The sequence below is a fragment of the Chroicocephalus ridibundus genome, chromosome 3, assembly GCF_963924245.1.
Source record: "Chroicocephalus ridibundus chromosome 3, bChrRid1.1, whole genome shotgun sequence".
Lineage (NCBI taxonomy): Eukaryota > Metazoa > Chordata > Aves > Charadriiformes > Laridae > Chroicocephalus > Chroicocephalus ridibundus.
Genome location: NC_086286.1, coordinates 14,439,155 through 14,461,152, shown reverse-complemented (window position 1 = coordinate 14,461,152; position 21,998 = coordinate 14,439,155). Strand labels below are relative to the sequence as shown.

At 38.3% G+C, this 21,998-nt stretch overlaps 1 protein-coding gene across 28 annotated transcripts in view; it reads right to left on the bottom strand.

The window, feature by feature from the left end:
- Positions 1-21,998, bottom strand: part of NRXN1 (neurexin 1) — a 710,395-nt gene that overhangs the window by 221,163 nt on the left and 467,234 nt on the right. For all 28 annotated transcript variants that reach the window (XM_063328064.1, XM_063328065.1, XM_063328076.1 and 25 more), the window contains one exon: positions 3,154-3,335. In XM_063328064.1, the coding sequence (XP_063184134.1) occupies positions 3,154-3,335 (182 nt within the window). The remainder of the gene's footprint in view (positions 1-3,153; positions 3,336-21,998) is intronic.

Genomic DNA, 21,998 nt, shown 5'->3' with positions numbered 1-21,998 from the left:
TGCTACAGTACAGGTGAGGTTTTATAATAATCTACCTCAGAATTTAAAATATTTGCACCGGAACTGTTAAGCATCTGGTAGCAATGCAGATTGCACATTGTTTGAAATGTTTCTCATATTAACAATGGTTATTTGGGGAGGTTAAATGATTACTTTAAATAGGTGTGTTCCTAACCTAACACTAAAGCTGTGATTCAGATGATCAAGTAGCAATTTGCCAAATCAGAATTTGTTATGAGCTTGATTTCATTATTAGGTTTACATCGTCTTTAAGTAAACAGAATAATAAAGAGGGCAAGCACACATTGAAGTACCATAATCAATCTTCTAATTTTCTCTTCCATTCCTAGAATGAAGAAGGTTAAGAGCAAGCTACCTCATAGCTCTGCTCTGAAACATCCCAAACAAGCACCCTCCCCAACATGCTAGTGAGGAGTATGATTTAAAAAATTTTAACTCAAAGCAATAGTTCCATGTGGAATTTTCTTTGCCACAATTCTGCTGAATGCACTTAAAACCTCTGCTTACGCATCAGTCCCAAATTTTGTCAATGAGGAGGATCTGAGTGATTAATGACCTTCTGGGTAAAATAGAAGCTCGGCAACAAAAGAACCCACTTCTATCATATTGTAAAAACTGAATCCCAGCATAATTAAATCACAACTATATGCTTGTTATAATGTTATAGCTGATATAACACAGGCAAGTTATCCATGCACAGTGCATCTCAACGTACACAGGCATTCATTGCTCATGCATATTCATCATACAAACAGGTGAGTGGGTGCATGCAAAAGAACACGCAGAATTAGACTCTTCCCTCCTTCCAGTTTTTCCTCCTTCCACTTTTCACAGCTTTTGCATGCTTGTGGTTATTCGGTAGGTGAGACGTTCTTGGTGGCATCTCAACATTGGTGCAAGAAGGAGGTTTTGAATGACACAACCCTCCTACTACTTTTATTGTGGTGAGTTTAATGCAATAGCTGACAATATTGAAAAACTTTGATCCAATAAACCCTTTTTCAAATAAATAACATATACATAGGCCTCTCCATTTCTATATTCTTCTTCATTTTTATAACCATGATGTTTCACTATGTCTTGCTGAGCTAAAATAGAGCTCAGGTAAAATTCTCAGAAGTGTCTACAGTTCCCCTGACTTTAATAAGATATATGCTCTTTGATACCATGAGTGCTTTTGAAAATACTGCCTTTCAACTTTCTTTTGAGTACGATCCTTATTTGAAATAGATTCTGGGAAACTGTATCCCAGCAGTTTTCCAATTTTTACCTAACATTGATGGCCCTTAAAAAAATCCTTCCAAGATGTCTTAGGATTTCAGGTCAATCCCTTAGTGTCTCCGCTCTAGAGAGAAACTAAAGAGAAGCAGCTCTCGGAAGGTCAGACCTTGTTCCAGTGAAATTGCAGTTATCACGGATTTCACTCTGAAGCAGAGCGGGCTTCAGGGAGGTTCTCAAAGTCTCTTGCAAAGACAATAGGAGGACGCCGCAATCACCTCACAGAGCATGACGATAAAAGGCCTTTTGCTGCTTCACAGAAATTTCAAAAGACCAGTAAAGTATAATTTATGATTTTCCCCATCCCTATTGGTAGTTTCCAATTTTTATTGGGATTTCCCCATCCCAGCTGGTAGTGTTTCTGACTATAGAAAACTCCCATTTATTCCTTTATTTTTACCATCTGTTTCTACACCATGGGTATAAGAAAGTCATTTGGAAGAAAAAAAAACAACCCTGAAACAATTATGAGCAGGCAATAGTTTTTGATCTCCAACTCATAATTAATGAACCCAATGTTTGTTCTAAAATGGAAAAATCAAGGCTAGACAGAAGATTGCATGAACATTATGGTTTTGATAGACTTCAGATATAGTAAAACTACAAGAAAAACATTCCTTAATATGCTAATGAAAAAGAAGACACTGTAAGAAGAACGTAACACTGTTGACCACAGTGGGTGGATCTGGTCTCAGACTGCAAAGAAATGGGCAAATGATGACTAGGCACCTGATGTTAGATGTGGCTTTGGAAAAGAAATTTTTAAATTCTCTTCAGCAACACAGTACTTGCCTTGAAAAACATAGGCTCTCAGCTTTTCTGGCACCTGGGAGAAGTTGCTTTGTTCACATTTTTAAATTAAGATTGTACAATACCAGCCAGCCACTTTGTCCATGCGTTTCAATGTGAGAGAAGGGTATAGACAACCTTTGAATTTTATTTAAAGCCTTCTTTCTTTGTTTATTTACTTAAGCCAGTAAATTAAAAAAAAATCACCTTGGTCCACAATGCAAGAGTGCCTTTACAGAAATAAGGAGCCTGGGAAGATTGAATACTGTAATTCCCTCTAATTTCGAAAATGATCACTGCTGAATGTTTTCTGAGGGTAAAAGTGTAATTGGTTATAGATCAATAAGTAATTTCATTCAAAAGGAACTCTTCTGTTCCTGAAAGTAGACAGATTCTTAAATCAAAATCAAACTAATACATTAGCAAAGTAGAGACTAATCTAAACAACAAAATTTTATACTGCCCTAGTTATGTTTATCTCAACTGATCATTTATTTATGTTGCCATAAAAATCCAGATGCTTTCAATTTTGATTGCTAGTTATTTGCTTTAAGGCAGCTGAAATGACTTTTTAAGACTTCCTAGCTTGACAATCTTGCTTTCTGCTTAAGATTTATCATCACAAAGGAATGGTGAAATCAAAGGATAAATTCTAGTATTAACAATAAGCACAGACAACTGTGATACACTGCAATTCCCCCAGCAGATTCCAGATTAAATCCTCCAGGATTAATGTACCTTCCTCTGACATTGCTAAATCCTGTTTTATGTAATTAGATTGCAGTAAACTTCTCTATCTGTACAGGTATCACGGTATGATTTTTAATTGAAAAGCCATATAAAGTAGCACTGTACAGAGTAAAAGGCATTTTGAGAATGTCTAAGACACTGTACAGTATTGTATGCTATAAGCCATTATCATGTAGTTCACTAGTTCACCATCACCCTTAAAGGCTCATTAACAAACTGCTGTATTTACGTTAAAGTAAAATAACTTCAAAACCCACAAATATAAGCACAATCGGGACAAGAAGAAAATATCATGCATTTGTTAATAGTACTTACGATATGCAGCTCTAAATAATCTCCGAGCCCAGTAGAACTGTCCACTCGTACCAACACGGCTTCTTTTTGAACAGTACTAAACCCTATTGCCAGTCTGTCCGCACGAGTGCTTGGCCGATCATTAGGAGGCCACGTGTACGTGATTTGTCCACCACCTTTACTAAAGATATATGTTGTTCCCGCTGTAAAACAGAAATAAAGGTAATTAGCTCACTTGCACCAATGATTTCCCACATGGAAATCATATCCTCTACAAAAATCAAGATGTTCTCATATAGCAAATGAATTCATAGAACTAAACAAGACTGTATTTCAACATGAACGGGTCTTTATCTCTGAAAATTTTGCAGCAAGCGCAATATTAGAGCTTTTTATATAGTGTAATCAACACAGAATATAACATAATTGCATATGCAGTGACTTAAAATACCATAGCTCTGATTCAGAAATGCATATCTATTCAAAAGAGTTCTTAAGCGTATGCTTGAAGAACACGTTTCAGTGATGTGCAGAACAGGGATGAGGTGAACCAAATGCTTTTCCAAACTGGGCCTACGTGGAGAAGAATTCCAGTTATCTCATGACTGACAAAAAACCGCAGCTCCTTATTTACACAATGAGAATGATATGCGCTATATGATACAGCATCGTGCCCAGCGAAGCAAGACGTTAACAGATACATTCAGATAAGACTTGTACGGATCTGAGGTTTATCAGTTTGTGACAGATGGGGATAACAAATGGAAACATACTTTACTTGTCATGTCAGGACAAAAAGATATCAGTCTGCCATCTAAGAAAGCAATGACTTATTTGCATAATGCTCAATGTATAACATATAAGAGTGGAAATTTTCACGCATTATCTCCAGTGTGCATTACAAAATCTATAATCTGTTTTAAACAAGTGTTGTAATATGAAACCACTTAGCACTCAGGCGCTTAACTTCATCACCAGCATATTTCCTCTGAAATAGAATAGCAGCATATCCGGACATTTTCCACTTAAAACTTGTATCCTAACAACACCATGTAGCGGGCAAATTATGCATGCACTTGATCTTTCATTTGTAAAGTCACTATAAGCTGTCCGCTTCTTTTCTATGAAGATAGGTCAAAGCTTAGGGAGATATGTCAGTGCATTGTAAATGCAGATGTCTAGTTTTACTAGCTGTTCTAAACTGTGTGGCGACTCTCAATTTTATTAAATGTAATTCAGTTTATTCTACCCAATACTCTCACTACATACTTCCCATGGCCACGTAAGGATAATGTGTGCATAACACCATAATTGTTATTTTCTTACTTTCTTTCTAGATCGACCGAAAATGCTGTGGGCACACAAAAGGATCTAAAATCCCTTGATCATGTAGACTTTTACAGCCCAAACCAAGAAAGGCTGTATAGTTACACCACTCCTTCAACTTCCAAATGTCTCGAAATCTTACTCTACTGCTGAGCGAGACTGCTTTGTGTCAGTCTCAAAGCGAAAATGTCACCTGATCTTTTCGAAAAAATATCCTATATTTATTTCTAACATCACTTTTCCTTTATGGAATTACTCTTTCCAGTACTATCAATTTGTAATATTTTATGCACTGCACATAGCACTTAAAAAACTGTAAAGCTCGTTTTATATCAACACACTTGCAGGATTGCAAGTACTTCAAATAGATCTCTTGGCTTTTCTCTTGATGGCAAAATACCAACCTGCATGTGTTTTAGGAAAACGTGTCAACTCTTTAGCAGAGACAAACACAATAACAGATCTGATATCTAAGGTTTCACTTACATTCCAAGTGAAATCAGGGTTTATTGGGCAAGAGTAGTGAAGATAGGGGCTGTGCCTAAAAAAAGTTTGGTAATGGACATGGACAAATGGTGTCTGGTTTAGGGATGTGTGTGATGAAAACCTAATCTGCTCACCCACCCTTGCTTTCCTCATATGCGGTGCTCTGAAACGCACAATAATCTGCTGCATGCTATTCAGTAATAATGGCCACATCTCCAGCTGTAGTACACCCCAAAACAAAGCTACATGAGACAGGTAATATCACTCTTGATGGTCCTCAGGTTCTTCTCTGTGCTGCTAGTGTTGACTTCAAATCTTGAGCCAATTGAGAAGTGACAGAGTTTGGACCTTCCTACGGTGTATGTCACATTGGTGTCTGTAGTGAAAGGATTTATTCTGTGTTGATGAAAAACTGAGGGCTTGATCCAAAGCTTATTAAAAACAGTGACAGCCTTTCTGTTGACTTCATAGAATATTGTGTCAGGTCATGAATGAGGTTCTTATAAGTTACAAAAATGAGAAGGCTAAGAAAAAACAACCCCTTACACCTCAATGTCACATGTGAAACTGTTAGAATAATACATAAGATTTAAGTGGGAGTGCATAATTCTCCTTTTCTTGGTTGTAACAGATGTGTTTACCCAATACAGAAGACAAAGTCTGCCAAGCAATGGTGGAGTCCTACTGAATAAAATGACCCAGAAGTAAGTCTCCAGATCTGAACAATGAGAAACTGATGTTCTTATTCAGAGTGAATCTTTGTCGCAGTTTTTTGCTAAATACTGCCCTTTGAATAAACCAATGAAGAGCAATTCATTCCATACTGCTGCTACATTGAAGCCAAGGTCAACGTCAGTAGGGCTGGATAAATCTAGCTGTAAATATTAAACTCTGTAGAATCAACATCAAAGTTAAAAAACTTATCCATGATAGCATGTGGCTTATGTTTTTTTATGGCAGAGCTTTCCCTTCTTTATAACTGTCCATTTTGTAGCTCTTCGAACTAACTGCGTGTCTGGTAACAGAATAATTAATCCATGCTGATGAATACAGATCTGCCTCTGTCTAAGCTGTACAGGGAGTCACGTTCTTTGAATTTCCTGTATTAATTATGAAAAAAAAAAAAAATGGGTCGGAAGCCATTTGAGAATAGGTCCTCTATTGTTTATATTTCAAGAAAGACAAATATAATAATGTAAAATTTATTACTCTGGGATTGATCTCAGCTTATAGTCTGACCTCCCATTAGCTATTAAAAGCTAGAAACTGAGCAGTTGTTCGAAACCACCCTGCTTTCTATCAAATTTGGATCTGTTAAGAAACAACAGAGGAAGCCTAATTCACTTGCTCCATAAAGGCTTTTATGCTCTCTGACAAACCTTATAACGTCTCTGCTGTTCTTTCAGGACATTGTCACTAAAAACCAGTCATCTTCCTTCTCTCTTTTAGCTTATGGCACTGTGCTGTTTGGGGTTTATCATCTCCGGAGAATTGAAAGCAGTAGAATTAGAATGTCAAGAATAGCAATGCCATCAGCACAGTACTTGTAAGTAGGCAAGTTTGTAACATGCCAGTTATATTTCTCAGCCACAGGATTTACTGCGTAATTCTTTATGCATCCGTGCATCTACACAATGTTTAGGAAAAATGTCCATGCAGCTCTTTGAAATTCTTAACCGTGAAAGCATAGTTCCCTATTGTAACAAACTGCCAGCGGTCAAGATACAGTAATGTTTTTTAATGGCCTGGGTCTCTCAAGTCCTACTTGTTTGCAAAATTCATCTTTATGAAATAGTGCATTCATTTCAGCACAGCCTGGCAGCAACTCAAGGACGTCTGCTTACCTATACAGTATTAAGCAGATAAATATTTTGTTTAGTACCCATTTACTGTATCTGTTACTGTGTATGACTGCAAAGCTTTTCAATATTTATTACTCTGAAGTCACGTCTGATGTAGTTTAATAGTTTGCTCAAATCAACAACAAATCACTAGCTTTCTACCTTCCCCATGTTTATCCCAATTTTGTGTTTAAGGTATTTTGCACTGAAAGGTAATGTACAAAATTCCATTTTTCGCATATAACATTAGCAACTTAATGTTTATTTTCAACATTCACATCAGGTTTCAGATTCCGATTAAGTGAACACAATGCTTTGATTGAGCTCTGGACACCAATGAACTATGATTCTATCACACTCTATAGCCGGAAAACTAAAGACTGAAGTACATAAACTTCAATAATGAAAACTATTAGCTGCCCTTTCATTAATATTAAAGAAATTTTTAACTATGATAAAAATTACGAAGGGTAAGCATTGCTGGTTATAATGAGAAATTACCCAATAATGTAATTTTCTTCCTTCTGTATGTTATCAGTGCTTTACTTCATTCTGGGCTAGAATGTGAACCCTCTTATTCCCACTGGTAAGTAATTACTTGCATTGATAAACCTGCTGAATCCAGTGGCACTATTTGTGCAGGTTGCTATTAATTACCAAGAGCGAAGAATTTACAATATGAATATCTCTCTCTCTACATATATATATATACATTTGCACAAATATCTATATGGTGGCATTAATCACACTTGCTATGTTCAGGTGAGCATATAAATCTCCATTAATACTTGTTTTTACATTCTCATCTATGTATTTTCGTCCTGCAGAAGCTGAAATTCCAGAAAAGGCATTTGCTGGAAGAACAATACAGCAGCTCACATGTCATCCATCATGTTGCTGGAATGCATGGAGGACTGCTTCCTCATACAAATGTTAGATGTGCCAGCCAGGAACGAGGCACTGCTGGACTTGCTGCTCACAAACCAAGAAAACCTGCTTCGTAACATCTCAGCAGGTGATAGACGTGGCTGCAGTGATCACACTATTGTGGAGTTTGGGATCCTGCTGAGCACGCTGAAGGTTAATGCTAAGACAAAGGTTTTAGATTTTAGAAGAGCAAACTTCAGCTCGCTCAGAGCTCATCTGGGAGGGATTCTGTGGGAAGCTTTCATGGAGGGTAAAGAAGGGAGCGAGTGCTGGGTGTTTTTCAAGAACTTTCTCCTGCAAGCACAAAGCCAGTTCATCCCCTTTAAAGGTAAGGGAAGCAGGCAGAGCAAGAGACCCCCTTAGCAATGGTATTTGGAAAGTACCATGACCCAGTAAATGCTTTGTAGGTGGCACAAAAACATTCTCACCTGTTTAAAATGATCCCTAGGGTCTTCCCATAATTTGACTTTCTGGCAATAGGCTCTTGACTAAAAGGAATGCTCAACCTGACACTGGTCACTGGTTCGACTGACAAATATCAATTCCACCTTTGGCTTCAGCTACTCAGACTGAAGTCTGGTTCCAGTTAATTCTCTGCATTTGCTGAGAACTCAGTGGAATGCTTCTCCATGAATTGGGTCACATCATATCTTTCCCACTAATGCAAGACAGAAATGCTTTTTCCATGTGCAGAGATTGCCAAACCTATTTAAGACCCTATAAATGTTAAAGATGCTATACAAATACAAACCCTCCTTGTTTCTCTTTGTGATTTGTATTTTACGCTGCATGCCATAATAAACTGGGGGGGGGGGGGGGGGGGAATACTCCATTCCTTTTCCAATTGCTCTTGTAATTTTAATTCCCCAGTTTCAAATGTGAAGTCTTATTTTTAGAAAGTTTCTCTGTGGAGGATAAACTACCGGAGCCCCATAAGTCCTTGGCTGTCCTTGCTCATCCTCCAATAACTTTTCAATCTAATAGTCAAGTTCAGCCAAATTTGAGAGGGGTAGGCAGACATTTTAAATAAAATTTACTCTTAGCAGTTTAATGAAAATCAACGACTGTGTAAAAGAGAAGTATGTAGAGCCCAACCACTATACTTTTCGCTTGGCAATAGCCTGTAGGGCACTTGGTGGTTGTATATTGGTGGGCCAGTCAATACACTCACGTGTGCTACCCTAGTCAGACAACAGTGCCACGCATTTGAAGTGTTATCAGGAGCTCTGGGAGGAAAAAGGAACAGAAGCTATTGGATTCTTGCAGTAAGAGACAGTAACATTTGGGAAACGAGGCATTATTCCACAAAAAAAAAAATCAGGATTCGTTATTTTTGTTGCTTTTGGAACAAAATGTTCATATTTCAAGCCAGAATAGATCGTATCTATCTACAATGAGGATATCTAGCCCTATTGATTTCAATAGGGTCACTAAGGGACAAACTAAAACTTGTGAGTAATGATGGCTCAATGAATGTTCACGCCTATAGAGGACAACTTTCATGCAGCTTAGCATCGGTATTACAAGTTAGCATCATTCTTATCATCATAAATGACATAGTTGGTTAAAATAAAAGTTTCAAAGAATTTAAAGGATTTTCCAACTGGAGTGATTCTAATATCTTTCCTCAAATAGAGTAGCATTTTAAATCTCGAATGACCCCATTGATTTAGATTAGATCACTTAACTGGAGTAAAGTACTACTCAGTTTGAGTAGACACATCAAACTAAGAGCTCTCTATTGTGTTTAAAATGAATATAATTTTGAGAAGGACCTTAGCTAAGCAAGAGCTAGCTGAAAGGACTCCTAAGAGAATGTAGAAATTACACTATCTGTTCATCTGACTTTTAACAAAACATGAGTTGATTTACTGAATGCCAATAGACTTGACAATATTTAGGCACTGATTCTGTAAAATTATTTTGATCGTTTTTGAAACGTCCACAATAAAAAAGCTCTGGGGTTTGTTGATCTCATTAGCATGTTCATTTATACAAACCTGATGATTTATTTTCTGAAAAAGTACTGTCTTTCTTTGCAAATCTGACACAGACTGGCAAAAGAAAATTATTTTTCTTGTCTAGAATCACTCAGCTTAAAAATTTTACTGGCTGCCTATTACCTATCACTTTCTAGTATGGATGGCTGTTCAAAATGAATTTAGAACATTTCTGTATGAAATGGAAGCCAAGTAATTCCCCATTATTGCCTTGCACCTTTATGTAATGTAGATGGTTAGAAAATGATATATTTCTGAAATTAAAGCCTACTTTAAATGTCATACTGCAGTCAACATGGAACATTTTAATCCATTATAACTCTATTAAAGGTAACAAGGATACAACGTGTCTGCTGCTGAAAGCTTGCCAAAAAGTCAGATGGAAATTAAAAGTCAAATGTCTATAAATAAGGGAAGTTTTTATTCCTCCTACAACCTTGTCAACATATAGTTAAAGATAAATTTCTTGAAGAGTGTCTAGAGAAGTGGAAATTACATTGTCGGGAAACATATATGAGAAGGCAATGAGATGAAAAATATTTCCGGACAGACAGAATGTAAAGGCATTATCAGACTGAAATTAGTAAACTCAAGTACTCTTGAAGACAATAGGACTGTTCTGGACCCCACACGCCTTACATTAGGAAATGTCAAGGCCCTATACTTTAATTTAACTACTGTTACATTAAATTCCATTAAAATAAATGGACTGCACGTGCACTGATTTGCTGCTTATGGCTTATTAGTTGTGCCAACATACAAAATGAATGCAGTTAAGGGGCTGGTTAGTTGAAGGGATTTGTAACAGGATGCAGAAACTAGGACATTAGCCCAAATACTACGCAGGTCGATCGAGAGACCAAATGTTGTTACCATCTGTTGGTAGCCTATGTAAAATCATTCAGTGGTTCCAGTCCAGGGGCCTTACAAACTCAATGGATACCTGGCAAAAGTTAGAAATTCCATAAGCCAGGAAACTTGAGTTGTTAGAGTTTCCAAGCTTGCTGACTCAACTGAGAGGCCCATAAGTTGAAGACAAACTGCTTATGCACCAGGATCTGAACATCTCCCACAAAAGTAGCTCTGCACAGATGTGCATACAGGCCAAAAAGCAGTAGAAGAAAATACAAAATTAAATTTTCTCTGTACAGGTCCATCAAAAGGCAATGTATTTTTCAAAGAAATAATATAATAATTTTTTTAAAAGTCAATAGTTCATGCAAAACAGAGTGCCCGAAGTAATGTTTTTGTTCAAGCACCTACAGCAGTATTCTGTTTCTCAGAAGCGTTGCAGCATTTCTGGCAACCTTTAAAAATCAAACCCATGTTCTTTAAATGAAGATACAACATTTGAAATTGCTAGCCTTAAGTTATTTCATTATGTTAAAATGGACAGGAGGTTAGCTGCAAATGTCTAGTATGCTTCTAAGCTAACATCTTAATTTTTTATTGGCTTCCTTACTAACACAATACTCCAGCTATCCCATCTTGCATTACCTTAGTTATTTTAAAGTAAAATTTATATTATCTTCCTTGCTAAATTGTGCATCTCGTAATTTACTCTTGAGAAATCCTGAAATAACTTAGAGAGCTCTCAAAAGTAAAAAACTTGTCTTAGAAGAAACGTATAACATGCCGGAAATAAGAGCACTACTAACCGCAAGCCTGGTAAATTCACTGAAAAATAGTACAAGAACAACAAGGATGCCAGACGCTGGTCTAAGGTAAGATGTTACTATTACTTGCAGCAGAAAGATGGTACTGGCAACACTGCAACTTAGAGAGTTTGCTGAGGTGGAATCTCTTCTGACAATAGCAAGTTGTATTATGGACAGTGTGTAATGAAGTTTGATATTGTTTGTTTGTAAAGGTAGTGAAGAGTAAGAAGTTCTGTGGCATACATGCTCTCCTACTAATTACTCAGTTCCTAACAGTCAGCAGATAAAATAGTGTTGTGGTAGCATTTCTGAACATTTTCAAGCAGACGTACATGGGCTATAGCTGAAGAAAAACAGAAAGAGCATAGTTTCTTAGAGGTGTTACTACATCCTGAAATGCAAAAATAGCAACCATTCTTCTAACAAAAATGAAATGAAAGATATTAAATCTTTGGAAAAACACAGAGCTCAAGCCTCCCTGAAGCACATGGATCCACCACTGAAGCAGCTGTTCAGTTGCTAGAGGCGTCTCAGAGGCAGATCTGGCAAAGGGAAGGACTGATGAGTAGGCTACATATTAAGTGCAGTCTTGTAGCATTGTATTGTCTTGCTAACTCCAAGCGCAAGCAAGCCCAAAAATTCATGACATTTCATTTCATACACAGAGTAATAGCTGATTTTAAAAATCCTCAATTTTTAAAACCAAAGCTAGTCTTCACTTCTATTACATGTACTCAAACCTCAGAATAGTATCAGGTAAAAGAGGAATATGATGCAAAAATATCTTGGTTGGCTCAAGGGAAGACCAAAATCAGTAACCAGCAAGCAGCTACAAATGATACTACATCTGGAAAGATTTCCTAGTCATTATCCCAAGGACTGACTTTGGGACACCAGTGTTTACTTATCAAATTTGCACAAGAAACAAACAGTGTTTAATAGAGGCACACAGATCCAGCTGTATTTGAATCTCTAAGGGTATTAGACTGTTATAATAACAGCTAACAGGGGCCAGCCAGGTTGGGCCAATTCACTTCCTTCCTACTTCTTTCTGTTCTACTACATAATAGATTTCCAATCGTGGCCTGGCACAAAAACGCTACGTGCCTTGTCATTATGATAATTGCTATCATTCTTCTTTGGAAAGTCCTGATGCTGTTGTTTGCAAGCAACAATTCACTGCCAGCTTCAGAGGATAAAGAGCTTCAATGAAAAATATGCATCTTATGTTTTTCACTGTTTTACATAGTTGAGTAATTAGGGAGCATGGTTTAACCACTGGATTCCACTCCGGTGTTTGGATTGAATCTGACAAAACAACTTTGGGATGTAAGCTATTCATTCGTCTGAACAGGGACTAACTCAAGGGTCAAGTCTGAGACTTCATATGCCAGTACTATTAGCTATGACTTCACCCCTGTATGCAAGAAAGGCGAGCAGTTAATCACCCTCTGAAGACTAACCCAGCCTAATTACAGCAGTGATTTTATGTAGGCCCTTCACTTCCAAAGGTCTGGTTGGATGAAATTATGATTGCTTTTATTTTCCTGAAGTGAAGATCAGTCTTCGATAGTTTGGGAAGCCTTACTTTAACACAGCGATTTATAGTAACATACACAAAATGTTAAGAACCCTTCAGAGCTATAAGTGATACCAATGCATGTGGAAAATTATTCTGTGCAGAAATGTGCTCAGAGATAACCCATTTTTCAATAAGCATTCGTCTAAGTTTGCTAAAAAAACCCAACCCAAACCAATCCAACCCAAAACAGAACACTTCCCAAGAAAAGAAGGAAAAAAAACCCCAATGACTCAAATACACTAAAAACCAGTCTTGCAGAATCAGCTAAGGCATACTAGTTTGGAGGTTTTGAGGACACCTGCACTACAGTTTCTCTCCCACAGATTCACATAAAGCATTTCTAGAAATGTGTCTACATCTCACACAAAAAGTAAATCCATTGAAGACACCCAAATATTAAAAAGGTGATTGTATGCCATTTGACTTGAAATGTGTTAAATTAAATTTTACAAGTCGTAAGGGAAAGAAGGCTCTCTGTCTGTCTTATAAATGCTCGTCTAATGAACACCAATCAGAAATTAAGACTCATTATTTAAATCTAGATGGTGTTGTCGATCTCCTGTTTAGTTCTCAAAGGACACTACATACTCTTTGCTCACGCATGCTGGAGTCCCAGTAAGATGGCTATTCAATGAGAGGCTGGCTTTGTGATGATTTTGCTAACATTTGTAATAACAATGCAACCTAAACACTGCAGTTAAACAAGAGAGTAGTATTTTTGGAATACCCCGCTGTTCTAAAGTGCATTGTGAATATTAACATATTCCAGTAAATTAGTTTGCACTCATTATCATAAGCAATTACTTACTGTTTAGATGCTGCTGATATTAAATTGGCAAGCAATTTGCAAGAACTAATACATAGCATAAAAAGCTTTTCAACATTCTTACTAGAAACATTTGTCTTTTCACACTGTTACACTGTTCCTTATATACAGATGTCTCTCTGTATATAAAAACCCTGTGTATCTCTTCCTATCTGCTATCTCTTCTTCAGCAGCAAGTGGATAACTACCTGAGGCTCTGTGACAAACTCTTTATAAACTTTGTTTTGATGCTGTGGAGTAAATCATAAATACCTCAGGCCAAATACGCCAGTAACATCCCATTCGTGCTGAAAGAGAAACTGTTTTCATGCTCATTTTTGAAAATAATAGTTTAGAAAATACATTGATGTGAAGTTCAGTTCTTTGCTCTCAAAGCTATTACTTATTCCTGGTATAACACTGTCAGATGGCAAGGGTAAATCAACACCCTTGTCCTCAAGATACAGGTAGGAACAGAACAAGGTATGGAGAACCTGTCCTGCTTTCGGCAATAACAACAACCTGAGCCTATTTCTCTTCAGTTCAAGCAAGCAGTAATCCCAAATGAAATAACCAAAGTCATCTCAAAATAAAAACCCAAGTGAGAAAAGAACCAGGCCTCCTTTTCTGAAGGACGCTCAGTGAATGTTACGAGACATTCCTAACAGGGTGTTCTGCTTAGCCACAGAAAAGTTGCACATCACGTAGAGCGAGCCAAAGATAACCCAAAGACCTTTGCGGGGATGGGAACGATTTGCTTTGTTACTTAGTTTACATCTTGGCCCCAAGTTTCAAGTTAATTAGGTCCCAGTCGAGAAACAAAGAATGTCTTTTTGGCTTACATGACACCATTCCTCAGGCTGCTCCACAAGAGTGGAGTCAGTAGCAGAGGCATTCCAGAGCACGTCCAAGGAAGGAGGTCAAATCCTGGGATTTGGAATAGGCTCTTGCTTCCCATGAGCCAGCCTGCACAGCTGAGGAGCAAAGAACATGCAGCCAACAGTCCTAACCTGCCAGCAAGCACCTCAAAATTGGTCCTCTGGATACAGGATGGACACGCTAATCCTTACGCTCCCAGTGAGCACGAAGACCTCGGTATGCCTAATGGAATTTCAGACGCATGTCTCAGTTAGTAATACACTCGCAGACCCTGATCTGGTGGGACTGAGCAGCTATTTAAATTGCAACCTACTGGTTGAAGGTATGGGACTGTAAACTACTTGCGTGGGTATTGTGCCTACCTACCTGTTTATATAAAACTGCCTTTAATGGGACCGTGAACCTTAATGAGGACCTTGGGAATCCAGTAAACCATAAACAAACCACAGTAGTTTGAGTAATTCCCAGAACACATTTCTAAAAATATAACTTGTGATCTCAAGTCTTGGTCGTTCAAGCTATGTTTCAGTCTGGAACCAATTACTATAACCATCTTATCTCACAAAATATACAAGACTGTAATAGAGACACTAATGTACCCTTAAGTCTAGGAGCACAATGGTCCCTGTCTGCCATGCTCGGTTATGCACTCTGCTATTATATCTTATTGGGTTGAAAATATCTTTGGTAAAAATAAGCATCATTTTTTAAAAATCGTTTAACTAGTTCTTAAATATATGTTACCCTATTCAAAGCTGAAGCACTCCTGCACCTTTCTTGTTACTACCTTTAAAAACATACATTTCTAAATTTTAATTTTATTTTTTTTTAATTAGCCTTGTGAAGCTAAACTGCATGACTTTTGGAGCTAAAAATGATGTGTGCCTTGGTCTCTGAAACAAAGTAATGAAGTTCTCATCTGATTGGCAAACCCAATTTTTTATCCATATTGACCTTGAATAGAAAAACACATTCAGCAACTGTTTGTAATGAGAGTGCTTCAGATAAAGTGATATGCTCAGAGTAGGGCTTCAGTCACTCCGTATTGCCCCTTTCATCAATCCTTCATCCTCTCCTTCTTCTAATTCTAATCTGCAAGAGTTCTGACAAATTGTTTGGTTTCTAACGATGCGGCAGCAGAAACTGCGAGCAGCTCCCAGAGCCACAGGCCACGTCTACAAACAATTCTCCCTCTTCTGCTTGGGCAAAAAAAATACATGACCTTACAACTGATGTTCAGTATCAGTGTCCTTAAGCTACTAACTCCTTGTACACTAAAAGAGAGGGAATGGAAGCTTCGAATTACCTTTTGATAAATAAAAGATGATGTATAACAGCATACAAGGGGAAAAAAAAAATCACAAATCCCAGAAGAGCAATTTCTACATTTTCTGGAGAAATCCAGACTCATCTACATCCAGAATCTTGGCTGTACATGAAATTTAGCCATAGGATTGCCAAACTAGAACTATAATGAACATGATAAACACAAAACTATTTCCTTAAACAGCAACTGCTATTCATTCCTTGATGCTTGTAGACCCAAACTTGACTTATTCATATCTGCATTATACAGAATCTTATCAGTGATGAAAAATGTCATGTGTTTCATCAATAGGAATCTTCCCTACAGTCACATAATCTTATAATATCAAAAACTGAGGGAATGTGAAATTTCACTACAAAAAAGTAGATTTTTAGAATTAACAGCTGAAATGAAAATTTGCATATGTGACCCCAAAATACCCTAAAGGCTCCTTAAAAAATAAGGAAGAACTCCTAATTTGCAAATGCAAATAACGAGGCACTTCTATGTTCCGTAGCCATTTGCTTTTCAACATCTCACAAACACAAGCAATTGTCCTCACCGTTTCCGATACAGAAATAACAGTACAATTAACAGGAAGGCTGGACCTAATTCTTGGCCACATCACAAGATGATGTTGGGAATTGACGCTTTTTAACCATCTTAACTTTTGTGTGATCCGACTCCCTCAAAGCCTACATAAGGGCAGTTCCATGCACAGATCAGGTGTGGGTTTAAGGGAAGGCAGAGAGTACACACGTGCCATGAATAAGGGAAAGGATACAGAAAAAGCTTTGGATTGGAATCACCCTGCATCTCTTCAACAGTAACGTCAACAGAACTGAATCCCACACTTGCAAAAGAGTCACAAGAGGGCAAAAGATTTACTTTCCCTCCGAAGACAGGACAACCAAGGAAAAAAAAGTGAGGAAGAAATTCAAATTACTCTGTGAGCCCCTTTTTGCTTATGCAAACATGTGACACATCTTAAAAAGGTGCTGGACCTAAAGAACTAGTCTTGCTCTAATTGTGCTGGTGGGTGGAAAAGTCTGCTTTTGTAACATGTTAGCTCAATCTGATAAACTTAACATAAATGTAAAGCACAACCAAAACACAAGCAAATCCTCTGAAAGAATGTTAAACAAGCCTGGATCCCTCAAAGTCCAGGCTGTGTTATCCCAGGTACGTTATCACATCTTTCCTAGGGCAGCATTAGTGTCCAAGAGACCTTGTGGTACCCTGCTTCAGTAAGCTGATGCAGCTGAACTGATGCCTCTTCCTCCTCTGGAATAGCCCAGATGGCCCTGTCTGAAACCTCTGGACTTACACTGCCATGGGACTGAACCCACGGCCCTGAAGAGCACTCTCCTCCTAGCACCCATGTCTGGGAACACTTAAATATATTTTGGATGCTTCATCTGCTCAAGGGATTAAACTCCCTGTATAAGACAGAAATGATAAAGAAAGAGTGAAAGTCACAAAACTGCAGGTAAACAGAATCCACGAGGTACTGTAGTAATGCAAACGCAACCGATGTGTCAGCTTCTACAGAACACCATCTAATTAGAGCTGTTATCAAAATGAAGGTCATGTTAAATGGTACTAAGCACACCCTGTACTTACACTGATATTCATGTTAATGTTCATCAAAGTAATCCCTGTTTTAAAAGGGATGATTACTTAGTACCATTATCAGTCTCAGCCTCTATATATTATACTGTCGCTAATACGCAGAAACCTCAGCTTCAGACAAAGATTCATTATCTCAAGTGCTGAGTCAGTATGAGCTGTGTATCTCAGAGAAAATACAGTTTCTGCACAGAAAAAAAACCCCATACTGTTTGAGCAAGGCACTGTGCCCCTAAATCTTCCCTCCAGTTTAGGTGGTGACCTGGATCCTACATCAATAACTCAATTTATTAATTCTGGACAGCATATAGTAAATTGCTTTCTGTAGCAATTTGTACTGATGGAAGAGAGCTATTGAGGAACTTTCTTCTCCTTTAAAGAAGACACTTTAGCTGTCACATCATGTGTAACAATCAATGGTTCCCCTTGCTTCTTTCAGTTGCTTTCCAAGTTGGCAGTCTTAAGAGAGCATTTTCAAAAGAAGCCAAATTGATATGTTTTCACCGTGTTCTTCTATGCAACATTTTGTATGGGAATAAAGTGCTATTTCATCTGAAAAGATACTCTGAACTATTATAGTTTGGGATTTTTTGCCTCAATGTATTTCATTTATTTATTTACACTCAGGACAGATCATAAAAGAACAAGCAGCCCGACCTTTGGACAACTGTCAGAAAGCCCAGCTCTGCAACTACAATAACCAGCGTGACCTTCTTCTCTACATTCAGCAGCTAACAATCACACACAATAAGAGAGAAAAAAGCAACCTGGCCGGTGTAGAAAACTGGACTCGGTCAGGTACCACAGCCTGTTCTCAAAGCACCTGCAGACGTATGCTTTGTGAACCCTTACACACCACCTGGGACCCGCCACCTGAATTTCAGAACTGCTCACAACGATGCCCCGCCAGCAGCAGCTCCCAGTTTTGCCAGAAGAGATTTAAAAACATGTCTGTAGCTCTATCTCTATTGTCTCAGACTCAATAACACGTAGCATCTGTCTTTCTGTGGGCACCATAAACGCCATATTATTTGCTCCTCCATAATCCGTACCCAATTTGCACCGCGGGGTGCGCGCAGAGCCGGTCGGCAGGATTTTGAGAGTATGGTTCCACCTGCGGAGAGCTCAGGCTCCGCGGTCTTTACCCAACACACCACTGGAAGGAAACCAGGGTAACTTGTTCCCAGCAGCACACGCACTGCAGGAAGCGGGCTGCGTTACACACCAAAGTTTTGTTTCCAATAGATTTCAAACGTAACAGCAGCCAGTTCAAGGTCAAGCTCATCAAAAGCATATATTGCAGCAGTAATGTACATGCTGGAAAGTAAAAGACATAACTGGATATAAATGAAGAGAAAACCTATCATGAGTACTGTTAATCCTCCATCGATAATCCTACACTCCAAGCAGAATACAAGCAGCATATGTCAGTCGTGCTCAGGGAAACAGAAATAACCACCAACATATTCTCTGACCCCTTTCTATACTGCATCAATAGTGGCGTGGTTTTGTTGGGAAAAACACATAGTCCGATATTCCATGCCGTGCAATATGCTATACCACTCAGAGGGCACGTTGATTTTATTGATTCAGTTTTCACACTACCGTAACCCCATTATTGTCAGCAGAGCAATTGGAAACTGCAAACAGGTTCTAGACTGATAGACTCTCATATTTCTAATTTTCTAATGTATACAGTGAGCTTTATTTCTGATTTTTCGTTTGACTTTGCCTTTCTAATAAACCCACTGCTATGGGGCACCTACTCAATGGTCTTCTGTTAAAAAAAGGACAGAATTCAGTCCATTAGAGGCATTTATTAGTATTATTAGGATTTTACAACATGATAGCCTAATCTGTCCTTTGCCTGAAGTAAACAGTTTTAAAGGAAAGTCCATAGGGAGAGTAAAACTGAAGCATTTTTTAAAGTGGTGAATACTAATCAGATATATAGCTGGAGGAAAAGATAATGTTATAACAAGAAGATACAGCAAGTAGACCACGCGACAGGCATGATACCAAGGAATCAAAATACAACAGTAGCATATACTTTGGAGAGGAAGGTGGGGGAGAAGAAATCAAGGACAAATTGACAGGAGGCAAATATAACTATCACTAACAGGAGATGGAGAGGAAAATCGGGACAGAAAAGTGAATATTTGGATACTTGCACTGAAATCAGCACACTGGGAAAGGCGAGCCAGAGGTTTCGCAGCTGGATTCTCCAGGCTCTGTTACAGCCCACGAAGAGACTATCAGGGCTTCATGCCACCATTCACGTTGTAATAATTCATGCATTGGAGGATACCTGGAGTCTTAATCACCATACCTCCGCTATTCAAATAGGACCAACCTTTCCTGTAATCTTCTAGATCTTTATTCTATGCTTTTTTCTATGTTTGTACTGGGTTTTCGTACTATCAGATTCTTGCCCACAGAAACCTTAACAAGACTTGAGGCTTCTATATAAATACTTGTTAATAATGCAGCTAGTCATTTATTGAGCACAAAAGAACTGTAGCATAAAGTGCACAATAACACGACCTATTTGGATTATGTGAGATAATAGTCTCATAAATTGTGACTGTAGGAAAAGTGATCAACACTGACTCTTTCTTAATAGGCCTTTTACAAGGTCAGTAATAGAGAATTAGGAAAAAAATAGCCTCTATAGCCTCTACTTGTTCAAAAGTCAGGTTTCCCATCTAGTACATTACACGGCAGATTTTGCTATGGCAAGGGATTTTGTTCTTTTCTAAAAAAAGACCAAAAACCATACCGTACATATACACCAGTTTCAACAACTTAAGAAATCTTTTCATTTCTGCCTATATGCATTTTATTAAGTTATTTCGATGAAGGTAAAGGCATTCAAAGCAAAAGTATTGAGCCCAGGGATTGTTTCTTTTCTCACTCGCACCTAAGTGAATTAGGAATAACTCATCTGAGGACTACTGCAGCGAAGCAACATAACACTGAAATAAAAAGGGATGGTCTCTGGAGCTGCAAAACTGGAAGTAGCACTTGGAAGGGTCTGTATGTCCTGTGCTAGCTCCATGGAATGGACACAGATACAACAGAGTGAAGCTGATACAAAGGGAAGGTGCGGAAACACATCCCCTGGAGCTGTGTTTCTCTAGATATTCATCCTATTTTTCCTAAACAGCTAACTGGGGACAGAAAGAATCCCTTCCCAGAGATGCCTGATGGCCTGTGGCTACCTTAGACACGATGCCTAAAATCTAGATGCTCCTTCTGGATGTGACAATTCCCACTTCCTCAATAAATCACGGTGCTATTTGCCACTGATTAAAAAGCATGCAAGAATACTGCCGACGAGTTCAACTGCACGGGGAGGGGCTGATTTTCTGTACTAACACAGGCGGGGGAGGAGGAACAGTTCAGAGGACGATAGGCAGCGAAGAAGTAGTCCCCAAATCGTTGATAAAAAAATATAACGATTATAACATGTGATAAATTATTATTGAGGCTTTGTTAACTGATCATCAGATCCAGCCAGGCACTAAGAACAGAGAAGCTGTAAAAGGAGACACGTGAAAGATCTGCTTTACACTGGCCCAGAGCTTGTACAGTGTGAAGCTTACCATTAATTCTGTAACTTTGAGCGCTTCTTAAACTAAGAATCACTTCTTTCAAAGTAACCTGTAAAATTCAGTAGCTCTGATTCGTTTGTAAGCATTTTTCCCTTCTTTTCAGTCCATACATAGGCAATAGACAGCACAGTAAGCACACTGCTAATCAATCTCATCCTCCAACCATATCAGTCTTGGATTTGTATCAATCCATTTGTACCTAACCTAAATCACTGCTTCAACAAAAAAGCCAGAAGAAAAATATTTAAGGAGGAGTAAGGCGGTATATAAGACTTCCTCCAAGACCTGGAGGAAATGCAGAATACATGCCCAGTAAGGCAGAATAACAGATGGGAAAAAACTTGCTGGTAAAAAACCAAACAAATACAAACCAACTCAGCAAAAATGTCTTTGGGTAGTAAAAGCGAATTATCATTTTGCCCCAATTTAAAGGAGACAGAACGTCACTTGACACACTTTCCCATTGAGGGCAACCCTATTAAAATCCATGACAACTATTACTTAAGGATAATCAAGCTCTGTGTTTCCTAAACAGGAGAATACCACAGGACGCAATGTGTGCACTGGTGAGGAAAACAGAAAACAGCAAACTCCAGGCATCATCAAACTGAAGTGTCCCAATTGGGATCATAGGTTTCCTTAACAGTCCAAAGCAGAAACTTCACTCTCCACGGAAGGCTATTCAGAGCATCTAAATTTGGAATCTAAAGCTCTCCAGTAGATGTGCAAGGGACTCCAAAGCCCTAAATTAGATCCATAAATTGGACCTCCAAAGTTAAACCAGTGTGAGCATTGTCAAGGTATCCATAGACC